The sequence below is a fragment of the Leptinotarsa decemlineata genome, unplaced genomic scaffold (genome assembly GCF_025532065.1).
Source record: "Leptinotarsa decemlineata unplaced genomic scaffold, Ldec_3_MD MMD2_tig00026354_RagTag_RagTag, whole genome shotgun sequence".
In the NCBI taxonomy this organism is placed as follows: Eukaryota; Metazoa; Arthropoda; class Insecta; order Coleoptera; family Chrysomelidae; genus Leptinotarsa; species Leptinotarsa decemlineata.
Genome location: NW_027412702.1, coordinates 8,187,171 through 8,200,839, shown reverse-complemented (window position 1 = coordinate 8,200,839; position 13,669 = coordinate 8,187,171). Strand labels below are relative to the sequence as shown.

Below are 13,669 nucleotides of genomic sequence, written 5' to 3'. Positions count from 1 at the left end.
TATCCTGGGGTCCAGATCCGGACTCAGAATACATAGACGCTTTTACTATTACTTGGAAGCACGAATTTTTTTATGCCTTCCCGCCATTCAGCTTAATTACTAAAGTTTTGGATAAAATTGTAAGAGACAAAGCAATGGGGATATTAGTGGTACCGAAGTGGCCCTCCCAACCGTGGTTTCCCCTGTTCAATAAATTTTTAATCTCTAAACCGCTAACGTTTATTCCGGAAAATTATTTAATTATTTCTCCTTTCAACCAGCCCCACCCTTTATACCAGAAACTTACCCTGGTTGTAGGGAGTTTATCAGGCGACTATGGTTAAAGAACGGCACACCCCGAAAAGCCATTCCCGTCATGATGGAATCAATAACAGATAGTACATTAAAACAGTATGGTAATGTTTACAGAAAGTGGTGGGAGTTTTCATCGAATCGTAGGGAAGATATTCTGGCTGCAAATTTACAAAAAATAATTGATTATTTGTCAGAGCTACTTGATACTGCCGTGTCATACTCGACTATTAACATCCATAAATCCGCTTTAGTTTTGATCTTTCAGTTGAAATTGGAGGACGAAAAAATTTTAAAAAGATTTCTGAAAGGTGTATACAATAGAAAACCTCCTACACCAAAATACCAAACCACATGGAATCCAGAGCCAGTTTTGGATTATCTACGGACATTATTCCCTCTTGAAACATTATCGCTAGATCAACTCACAATCAAATTAACGCTGCTTCTAGCTTTAACCACTGGACATAGAATTCAGACTCTGTCAATGATTCAAATTGGAAATATACATGTATCGAATCATAAAATAGAAATAAAAATTTCTGAGAAAATCAAAACTTCGGGGAAGAATAAACCACAACCATTATTAGTTCTTCCTTTCTTTCAAGAATGTCCAGAATTGTGTGCTGCTTCAACTGTTCAATTTTACTTGAATAAAACAAAATCTGTACGTAACCAAAACGAAAAATACTTAATTTTGACTCATAAAAAACCACATCATAGAGCTTCACCTCAAACGATCAGTAGGTGGTTAAAATTGGTATTGGAAAGAAGCGGAGTGGATGTTAGTATTTTTCAGGGTATAGCACAAGGCATGCATCCACATCAGCCGCCTTCAGGAATGGTATCAACATTGAAATTATTCGAAAGGCCGCTGGGTGGACGCAGGCCTCAGAAATTTTTTACAAGTTTTACAATAGGCCCATAAATCGCAACTCAGAGGAGTTTGCAAGAGGTGTATTGAATATTAAAAAAAATATATTAGAAGATAGTTGTAAATGAGATGGTATCTCATTACCATTTTTTCTTGTAGTATTATTAGTTGATTACCTTGTTAAAGTTAAAAGATAAATAATTAGAATATAAACTTACTGAAAGTGTATATTGTACCGGAAAACATAAGAATAAAATATCTTTCAGATCATTTGTCTTTAAACATCTACAGGGTGTGTAATTATTGAGGAAGACAAGCGAAGAAAAATAGTAAGATTGATTGACTTACCTGGTAAGGAAGATCAATCGAGATTTTTCGAGCTTGTCTTCCGAAAATAATTTCAACCCACCCCACCCACAAACCAATTGTGATCTGAAGTGTACAAATAACGAAGTGATAAATCGAGGCAACAGCGGAGATGGTGATTCATTTCGATTATTCTTTTTTACATGTACCGATAGGTGTGGATTAACGACTACTACTGGGTGTGTAATTATTTTCGGAAGACAAGCTCGAAAAATCTCGATTGATCTTCCTTACCAGGTAAGTCAATCAATCTTACTATTTATAATGATATTTCCCTTGTTTCAGTCTTGAAAAAAATCCCTTGGTTTTTACCTGATATAAAATTTCCTTTTTATTTACTGTTAATCATTTTCCTAGAAATGTAGGTCGTGACGTCGATTACATTGTAACTTCTTAGGAATGGATTAAATCTATAGAAAGTGTATTATTTCTCTTTTTTGTTTATCTATATGGTGGGTAAGTATTATACAAAAATATTATTCATTATACTATTATATTCTGTAGAGTAGGGAGGATGAGTGTAGACCCATAGCACTTAGGTCACATGTGACTCATTGTACATCCTCCCGAGGAGTTGTCCTCCTAGGTCATCGTCCATCCTGTACTTTTCAGGAAGGTGGACAGGTCACTAGGAGACATCTCCTTTATATTGGCAGGTGTAGGTCAAGACTCGCCGAACACACACTCTCTTTGGCAACCTTGAGGTATCTCACGGTGGCCTCCGCGAAGTTTTTGGAAGGTGCAGCGACATTACTGTCGTTGCGCGGCTCAAGTGAGGGAGCTTTCCTGCAGGAGCAGCCGGTTCCTTGCCTTTATTCCAAGGCGGAGCTCTTGGCGCCCTCCGCAGGAAGTACCTTTGCTGTTGTAGGTGGAGTGGGGGAGGAGGAAGGTGTACTTATAGTTGTTACCACTCCTGCCTCCTTCGCTCTCTTTCTCCTTTTGGACTGTCCTATATATTCTTCATTACATAATGTCAATTAATTTGATGAAATTTTTGAGTTTATTGCCTATCTGACGAATCATATCTCATCTTTAACAAGACTATTCATTTAATTTTGTTATCTGGCATTTTTTTAGGTGATACAAATATTATCATCGATTGGTTTTCAAATTATGAGTGCTTATCTCAATGAGAATCACGATATAATGTAATCAATTTTTGTTGAAAAAACAATACAGTGAACTCATTTCAACTGAACTCCTACAATCCGCCTCGTCAATTATCCCGATCACTTCTAGAAAAAAGAATGTTTCTATTCCTTCCAGGTTTATTTAACTTACTTTTTGTAATCAAGTTACTTAACATGTTATAATATATTTATTGATGAATTCTACGTATCTATATACGTATTTGTGTTTGTATGTGTTTATTATTTGACAACATGTGTTGATTTAAATTAGGAAATTGTAAACTGTAATTTTATACATATTTTTATTTTTTGTGTATCTACTTTATGTGACGTATGTATAAATACTTCTGAGTAATAACATGAATGAAGTGTATATTTTTCTATCTTAGAGGTAACTGTGTGAATGAGAAATGGCTATTATGTAACGTTCGCCATATTGCATGAAAATGTTGGCATTTGGAGAATCGGAAATTGTTACGAGAACCAAACGTGTGCTAAATTGCACCTCAATAGAATACTGGCAAGTGGGACGATTTCAACTTGCAACATAACAATAACCTAACCTAACCATGGGTGGTAATAAAAATTGAGGCTCTAGATAATGTGTCCTTTTTCAAGGAACATAATTATTACAATTACCAAATAAATTGGAAACGAGGATCCTTTTCATAAAACTATGTTTTCCATGAAATACAACAAATATAAAATGTAAAAGCTATATAATGGTAAAGAACCCCTTTTATTTATCATTCGAATTACTTGGATACCTACTACGACAATCATGATTTAAGTACTTTTATCTTGATAGTATCCATTATTATTAAGGTTTTCCTTTGTTATTACGAGTGGCTATTTGATTTAAATTGATTCTGGTTGATTTTATCTTGTATATCGTGATATATATAAATGTATGTAAGTGTAAATTTTATTTTAGTATGTTCACATGTTCCTTTTGTGGTGCATTTGAATATTTTGGTAATCCGTAGTGTGAGAAAAAAGTAAGCTGTAAATTTGAAATTTTTATGAACCTTTTTCCCTTCATTTATCAGCTTTCACACAACTGATGACTGTGTATATAAGAGATCTGAATTTGAATAAATAAACATTCGTAATTTTATCATTCTGAATCTTTTGTCGCTAAATCACAATCGCCGTAATTTGCGCTTTACAATTTGTTCAAAGGATTTATTTTCACACTTCATTCGACACGTATTTCGAGTGTAACTTCGTGAAAAAAAATTCATATGTTATTTCGATTTCTTTGTACATTTGATAAGGTGTCCCTGACCGATACAAATTATTTATATTATTTAATTTTTTAAAAAAAGAAATCATTTGAAGATGTAGTTGCATCGTGCTCATTGTTGATACAGGTAGATTTATCAGTTATAAAATTCCAAGTGACTGGAGTTTATCTAAGCAAAGTTGTTAGAGGCTCAGCTCAATGGAATGTGAATTATACGATTTTTTAATATATGCAAGAACGCAAGATATACTTCAAAGTTTGGATAAACTTGATTCAGTCACTCATAACTTATCGGGAGGCAAAATGGCTATTTATCTAAGTCACTTTTCAAAACACGGCTAGCAAACGATCAAGTAATAAAACGAGTCTACTTAATGTTTCCTGAAAGTACTGGAAAATTGTTTTGTATTCTTTATCAGTTATTTGGTTGCACAACAAAATTAGTGAAAGAAGGATTTGTCGACTGAAAATACGGAAATGAAATCTTGAAAACATGTGAAAACTCTTCTTATAAAAAATAACGTTTCTTGGCTATGACAACTAGAATGCCAACCAAACATACTTACTTTCAAGTCAAGTCGACGACGAGAAAAATTATTGGCGCTTTGTTTTGAAAAGAGTGGTTGCAGTGTCTCGGTTTTTAACAGCTGATGGCTTATCTTCAAGGGGGCATGACGAGAAATTTCGATTATCATCAAACAGTGGAAATTACATAATGTGCTGGGAATCAATTTTTCGATCCATTTTAAGTAGAGTACATTTCTAAATATGGTAACTGGTTAGGGTCACACTTCAACTATCTATGGAAAATTTTTTAAGCTTGTGGCCAAAGAAGTCGTTCATGATACTGTAAAAAAGTCAAAGTAGCGAAATATTTTTTGTCACTATAGATTCTACTCCAGATATCACTGGCAATAGTCCTTAGTTATGTGTTACTAAATGGAATTGTCCGTTGAAAAATTTATTGGCTTCTTCAATCTATTGTTCATAAATCAGAAGCTCTATTCGGTGATGCGACTACTGTGTTGGTAGACCATAAAATCAATATTGAGAATTGTAGAGGTCTATCATTTGACAACACCTCATATATGTCTGGTGTGTATTCTGGCATATAATCCAGAATATGAGAGGTTAACCCTATTACTTTATACACACTGCTCTGCACAATACACCAATTTAATTAAAGATAACGCTGCTAGCTGCTGCAAAGAAAGTGTGGATTTCTTCTCGTTTCGCCAAAATCTGTATGTTTTTCCTAAAGTTCTACAAATGGGCGGAACATATTGAATGAACATTTGGAAAAAAAATAATCTTAAAAAATCGTTGGTCAGCATGTGATAATTTTTGTAAAAATTTTAATATGGATTGAACGGAAGTAGTTGTGCACTCACAACTATACCAATTGATGAAAAGGTAAAACTCAAAACAAGAATTGAACCCTCTGGATACCATCGCAAGTACAACGATTAGAAACAGCGATTCTTTTTACTTTTACTTGCTATTCAGATTCAATCTGACAAGTAAGAAGCTCCAAACAACAGATATACATTTTTCTGTTGTTGCCAAACTCTACGGATCATTAGTAGAAAATTTGATCATTATTCCAGAAGAGTTTCGAGATCTACGCAAATGGAGCAGAAATTACTGGGAGTGATGATCTGATCGCAGGAACAAAGAAACGAATACCAGAGTTGAGGAAACTGAGCTGAATGGCCGAATCTAAACTAAGACAAACACCTACGTGGTCATCGTTTACAGACTAACTTTTGAGTTAATGAAACGTGAATTATATAGTGTGATTAGCTGAAGATTTAACTTTTTAATTAAAGGGATGAACATGAGCAATAATGAGATGAAAAAAATGCAACAAGATTAAGCGAAGAATGCCCATATGATTCGTCAGATTCGGATACGTTTAGTAAGGAATGTCTACACTTGTTGATTGGATTTGCAAGCACAATTGAAATAGTAAATTGCCAGCAGGCAACACCCTTGATTTTTGAGCTACTATGTGACAATGGTTTGCGCAAGACCTGTACCCTTATGTGAACATCGCACTAGGATTTTCTCAACAATGCTTCACATTTTTATATGAGGTTCAGTTTACCGGTCTGTCTGAAAAGAAGGTATAAAGTAACATACAAAGAAAAAAGTAATAATAAATATTGCACGGATCAAACTTGCTTATATTTCTAGTTATAATATCAAATAAAATATAGAAATTTCAACTACTGCAAAAAGGAGTTAAAATTAAAAGATATAATTTGATAAAAGAAGGCAGGAGAGTCATGATCCAGATTTACTCTCAGGGGTCCAGGAGATACTCGACGGGGCATCCACGTTAGCGGGATCAACAAGTGGGGGTTCACAATTCGTAAACGGGGGTTCATGTAAAAACTTGCGAATTCCATATTCAGTACAACGAGTCGAGACTTGCAAAGCGCCGTTGCCGTTGGCAACACTTGTTCAGACGTGCAAAGGGAACGAAATATAACGTGTATACTTGCAATCTTGCATAAACTTGTTCGATTATTCACTGATATAAATAATAAACATTAATGCCAAGGATAAACGTTACTCATTTGTTTCCTGCATTCCGAAAAGAAAAGTGAATCGACGTGTTTGCCGGGTACGTTATTAATGTACTTGTGATGCATTGTTCGAAACCTTTGGTGTAGTAATGAATATTACTGTCAATGTTTAATTTTTTAATGTTCTATTTTAATTACATTACGACTGAGTAATAATAAGTAATAATTTCACCACACCGAAAGGGGTCTTTTGAATAAAATAAGTGAGAATTGATTGGTTTCTTGTGCTGTGAGTAGATGTCAAAAAAGTAAAGTTGGGTGGAATCACTTTTTTGATTGACCAACTTCACTTCTTTTGGCATCCACTCATAGCACAATCAATAAATTAATTAACCAATCAATTGTCACTTTCTATTCGAAAACTGTTACTTCGTCGCGTCGTGAGAATGCAGCCACAACGCAAATATCCATAGTTGCGTTTTGGGAATATGGTAGAAATGTAGTTGCAGAGGGTCTACAGGAACCAGCAAAATTTTGAAAGTGGTCTATGATTAGAAAAAATTTGGGAACCTCTGATCTAAACAGTACAGCGCGCGGGTGGTGGGGAGTACGGCACTATGTGAATAGCCCAGGGGCGACAAATTTCAAATCCGCTACTGGATGCGTATTAATTCAACTATCTTGCACTGCTCGATCACATGCGATATTATCAAACGTTACGTTTCCTCTTGAAATATTTCTTCCTCACTCAGCCTGCTGGTAAATCCGCCACTGGAAAGTAAATTACTTTTCAACCTTTTGAACACGTGAAATCTTTTGTTGGTGAACATTGCAATGATAACTAAGGCTAATTGCACACACACCGAGTTTGGATGGCCGATATTATACCGGTTGTCCAAATTCCAATAGTGAACCACATGTGGGAACGGGACCTGGCACACATGCCTACCTGTAATCGTCGCGTCGCCGGTAAAATACCGGTGAGCAGCCGTCCACTGCCACTGTATCGCCGGCAGTACCGGGAAGTAGTGGCGTACGTGACTAAATACACTCTTGCATACTCACCGGTTTTTTACCGACCATTCCAGTCTCGACTGGTCGGTGAAATTGTAGTTACTACGTATTAACTTAGTTTTGGTAGTGTGTGCTAATTACGGTTGCCGGTAAAAATTCGGTGAGTCTGCAAGCACCCGCTACCAATAAAATATCGGCCGATTTTATACTGGCCGTCCAAAATCGGTGTGTGTGCAATTAGCCATACCTACCGGTGATCGGCGTCGATCACCAGTAGGCATGTGTGCCAGGTCCCGTTACCACATGTGGTTCACTATTGGAATTTGGACGACCGGTATAAAATCGGCCGTCCAAAATCGCCTATGCCTATGCAATTAGCCTAAGGCTAATTGCATAAAACTTTTATTTTCACAAAATTTTTTAGAAATAATTTTCAAACTTTAATATACTAAATTGATACCCATAAATCTCGGAAGTATATTTCTCTTCTACCCGTTGCTGAAAGAAATGCCAAAGGGTTTTTTACTTGGAAGATATCTAAGGGTTCTTTAACTAACTAATAACACAAATATAGTTTGAAAAACTTCATTTCAATAACACTACTCAACTACCATTGATATTCCATTAGACCACTTTTCTATTCGTTTACTATCCTTTTTCAGAAACTGATTCTTAAATCGCAAAGCATGCTAGTATGTAAACAGATCGTCTACCCTGAAATATCACGAAGCAAACGTTTCTTTCGCTGACTATCAGAACCGAACCTGCCTATTCGCATCATTGTCCCTCTTCATAAGTTACTGTTTCTCTGATAACTCATCTGCTTCATACTGACGTAACCAATTAGCACGTTCGTTATAAGCCAGTCTTTCTATGTGGACGACTGATGGGTTGCTCCTCATATGCGACACATGTATCTATTTATTTCTTAATCACGAGCTAGGGATATTTAATCTTCCCAACGGCAGATGCATGAAAGTTTTAAAACATTGTGAAAGTAGGAATCTGATTTACAGCTGGATAAAATTGTGAATTCACTGAAGTTGGTCGGTGAATATAACCTACACTCGTTTCACTACAATATTTTCAAAAACAAGCACTTTTTCCAATTACCAGAAATACAAAACTTTTCTTGATGCGCATTTCACCAACCAAATTGGGGTCATTGGCAAATGTAGAAAACGTTTCTTCAACCGTGAATCACGATACAATAGATTTTTCAGGTGTGTGGATTTTCATCAACTATCGGCCAATTCCATTCATTTACTACATGTCATTTAGATTCAAATATACAGTGCATTTCTTTGATTTCCCACCCCCCCCCTTTATTTTTCAAACGGGTCAAATCAAAAAATTGAAATTCGGGATAACGAAATTAATGCATGAATACTTTATTTTGAAGTGAAATTGACAGATGAAACTTTTAAGATGGCGACTGGGCGCCATCTGGAAAAAAAAATAAATAGAAAGGAGGAGTCTTGTGACACATCATTTTGAAGTTCCTGACGAATACTTCACAACCCTAGAATATGAAATCAATATCTTCACCTACTACAAAATGACGGAACATTTAATAATTTCCTGAAGACAAACACATCAATATCCATATTTCTAAAAATATTCCTTTTTATCTGCCATATGGCAATTCCAACAACCCGACAAGGTTTGTTAAGTTATTTTTTGTTTATAAAAACGACAAAAAATGTCAGTACGACAATGAACATCATTGTTTAGTTAGAATATTCTCATTTAGTAGTAGTAGGTTTTACTAGTGATATTTTAGTGACACTAACCCTCACGTTTTCCGGGAAACACATACCCAATATCCAGAAAAAAAAACGTTTGGGTAGGAATATTGGGAAACCATATTGTAGGACCACTATTTATTGATCAAACTTTAACAGGGGAACTATATTTCAATATGCTGGAAACTACTTTTGACCCTCCCATCACTGAAATCGTCAAAGCGAATCCTAATAAATTCGATATGGATATTGTATTCCAACAAGATGGAACACCACCACATTACTCCAGACAAGTGATGAACTATTTGGATACTACTGTTCCTGGTCGTTGGATTGGCCGTCGAGGTTCTACAGAATGGCCAGCCCGCTCACCAGATTTGACACTTTTGAACTTTTTTTTATGGGGCTATTCGAAGCAAAAGGTGTACTAAACTGAACCTGCTTCAATATTGGATAACGGCAGAGAATAATAAATATTTGTAGAGATATTGACGTTACTGTGTTCGAAAATGTTCGGCGTGAAATATCGGATAAACTGTTCATATGTCAAAAAGTTCAAGGCAACCATTTCGAGCATCTTCTGAACTGACCTCAAGCTTATTACCTCATATTATGTAGTTAAATATTATATTCAGGCAATTATTAAAAGTTTCGCCATTTTGTAGTAGGTGAAGATATTGACTTCATATTGTAGAGTTGTGAAGTATTCGTCAGGAGATTCAAAATGATGTGTCACAAGACCCTCCTTTCTACTTAATTTTTTTTCCCAGATGGCGCCCAGTCGCCATCTTGAACGTTTCATCTATCAATTTCACTTCAAAATAAAGTATTCATGCATTGATTTCATTATCTCAAATTTCAATTTTTTGAGTTGACCCGTTCAAAAAATAAAAGGGAGGGACATTAAAGAAATGTATTGTATAATATATACTCATATGTTAAGGTTTATAGTTACTTTACATGAATATCAACTCATGAACTAGACTAAAACAGTTAATTGATTGATAAAATCCTCTGGTTGTTGAGTAACAGATCTGACAAGATTATCATTTCAAGAGTTGCAGCATTGTTGTATTATGAAAAATTAGATTTGCAGACAACGGAAATATTTAACTGTTCCGGAATGTCTGGTGGACTCTGTATATTTATAAAACCAGAACATTTGCCGCAAATTTTATAGTTTCTCTCAAGGAGAAAAATTTTCAAATAACTCGAATGGTGAAATGATTCCCTCTTTACTCTCGAATCTCAAGATCATGCCGACTTGCCGCACTTCAGCAGAAATCTTGGCCGGACAAATTAGAAAACTCGATTCTCGGATCCCATTATCACTTACCCAACGGTGTGTGGAGTGGTCATTGATTAATGATGCTGACGTGCCCTCCCGAATGTTTTGGGGCTTCTGGAATAGAGCCCGATTAGCGCAACTTCAGGAAAAAATAATAATAATATTATCATTCAGACTATATTTAGCATATTGAATTTCAGATTTCTTAGTTTTCACATCAATTCTCACAAAAGCGACTGCAGAGGAAGTGTCAGACGATTACAAAATGGATTTTGGGAACACAGAAATTTTTAGGGAAACCAATATAACTACAATGATATTTTAAGAACGAACCAACATTAATCTCAGACTGCTTAAACATTTCACCCAAATACGGGAAAGATAGGAAAAAATCTCCCATCATTCAGAAATTTCCCGCGTGACATAGTCAACATTTTACTATTTTCAGAATTTATTTGAGTTTTCTCTTTTCGTTTTTAATGTCGTTTATTTTTTATTCTTTTGTTGGTAAATGCTCCATATTTGTCTTTTCACACAATATTATGTGATCTATTCATTTTAATTGAATTTATACTGATTATTCAGTTGGTCTTATACCTACCTAATAAGGATTGAGAACTGTCCAATATTTTGATAACATTGTGTAATTCGCAGCTATAGAATGTCATATTGATTTTTTTTCAATGAAGTCAGCTGCTAATAGAAGTATTTATCAAATTCGTTCTTTACAGTTTTTGAAAGATGTCGGCCAAAGCTATAAGGGAAGCGACCGGAAAAAATCTGATAAATAATCATCTTGGAGGCGGTACAGCTGCAGTTCAGTGCAGATTTGCTTCCGTAAATCAAGATACCAAGTTTGCTGAATTGGTGGCCAACAATCCTTGGTTGAAAACAGAGAAACTCGTCGTCAAGCCAGACCAGCTCATTAAAAGGAGAGGGAAATTGGGTAAGTTTTTGTTTTTAAACGGTTGTACAATATTGTGGCAATCCAGACATTTCAAATTGATGTTTTCAGCATATGGAATTTTCATTTGTGATCAATAATTAAACCATTACACAATATTGTGTTGCTCAAATCGGATTTATCTTCATTTAATCTGAACGTAGATAAGCCCTATCTATGTACGCGTAATTGAGAAAAGTGCGATTGTGCTGGTTTTGACTAAGGAAGTGACTGATTTTGGAGATTACGGTCGCATTTTTGTTTGCGTTGTTTTCAGTTAGATACATCTATTTCAAAATTAAAATTATGGTTGTGAACATACGTTTCTTTGAGTGAATTTTGTCAAAGGTCATTATTATTAGTTACACTCTGATGTCAAACTGTACTACTAAGCTTTCATTTCACTACATTATCTTTAGCTTGTCGCCATTATTAACAGTCCCGAAAAAATTTCAAATATTATTCAGAATATACACCAATGTGAAAGACATCAGAAGTAGATACCTGATTTTATTTTTCTAGTATCTTCGAAAAAAAAATTATTACCGGTTTCTTCTTTCATAAACTTCACATGAGCTTTGAATTAGGAAAGCTGAATTCATAAATATTATGGTGTCGTTCAGGTTGTCAGTAGCAGATTATTTTCCATTGAACAACACAAAAATTAAAATGAAGGCGGGCATGAAAATTCAAGTTACATGAGATTGTTCAACGTGGGAAAACGACCTGACTGGAAATACTGGAAAGTTGTGATATTATAATTCATATGATATTATAAGTCACCCAATGATTATCAAATTGCAGGAAACTCCCAAAAATATCATGGCCAATTCAATTTCTCAATATTTAAACATAAAAAAAGTATAACATAAAATACAGATCTGTCCGAATATTTCAATGTTGAGAAAAACCCAAGTCGAACCACACATATTGTATAAAATTTCTATTAACATCCAGAAGAACATATTCTCAAGAGTTAACAGATTTTTTATTACAGGGTGTTTCAAATTAAGTCGGCACCATTGCCAACTCCGTTATTATTGATGCTACGAATTCGTTTAAATGGGCAAACTAGTAGCATTCTTAATCGCCTTTTCGATGCCGAAAAAAAAAACAACTACTCCCCTGGCTAACACCATGAAGGGTGTTGGATTATATCCGACAGGTTTCAGTACAGGATTCTTCACTGAAGTTATTTCTGCATATGCTGTTGGCGACACAACTGCCGCAATAGATTTTCAATTATTGGAACACACTTGCAGACTGGTTTCGGGCTGTTTGGTCACTCGTCAGTGCAATGTAGAGTCCATCATCAACATAAAGTCGATTTCCGATAATTGAAAATCGAATTCCTTCAGAGTTTCATTCCTCGAACTAGGCTGAAACGGACGGAAATAACTTCAGTCGGATATAATTCAACGCCCTTCGTGGTATTAGCCAGGAGAGTAGTTGATTTCTTATAGGAAGACTGTCCTGAACGAACTGTTCCTTTAGATTTTTAGATGATTTGACTTATAGCCAGTCTTCAACTATGCACACTGACTATATGTGAAAAATATTTTTTAAATGGAACACCATATATTATATCATGTATTTCGATTCGTGAAAACATTCTCGACATATCACCTTTTTTCCTAAAGTTGAAAATGAGCGAGACTTATGTGAAAATATTTATTTATTTCATTACTCCGAAAAAATTCTTTGATTTGGCTAATCTCATGATTGTACAAACACCCAATTTTGGTACTTATACGAATGTTACTAACGGCAAAAAAAATTGCGCTGGGATTTGAACTCGTGAAACCCGTGATGATCATGTCGTACCACTCACTTGACACCACTGAGATATTTGGTGTTAATTTACAAAACGATAATTTATATGTTAAAGCCATTCCACTAGCCGCATTTATTTTGTGAATCAAAATATGTCTGCTACAATGATAACATTGAAGCCGATGTTTGAAGGTGATTGACAATGTTTCATTAGTATCCACAATCGTCTTCGGGTGATGACTGATGACACCCGAAGACGATTCTGGATACTAATAATCGAAACGTCGTGAAGTAACTTGGCTTGGAATCTCTTACTTGTATTTTATTTCACTGTTATTTCATTTCAGGGTTTTTTGCTTAATAAATACAATTGTTTTTTCAACTATTTTTTTTATTAGTTCCTTCAGGGATTTCAAATCATTTTATATAATATCAGACAATGGAAGTCCGAACAGAACAGAAAATTCT

The 13,669-nt window shown here is 35.1% G+C and overlaps 1 protein-coding gene across 1 annotated transcript in view; it reads left to right on the top strand.

Annotated features, from left to right (window-relative positions):
* The first annotated feature begins 1,660 nt into the window (after positions 1–1,660).
* Positions 1,661–13,669, top strand: part of LOC111507675 (ATP-citrate synthase-like) — a 32,391-nt gene continuing 20,382 nt past the window's right edge. The window contains 2 exon segments of the mRNA XM_074184490.1: positions 1,661–1,768; positions 11,217–11,431. Of these exon segments, the coding sequence (XP_074040591.1) occupies positions 11,227–11,431 (205 nt within the window). The 5' untranslated portion in view covers positions 1,661–1,768; positions 11,217–11,226.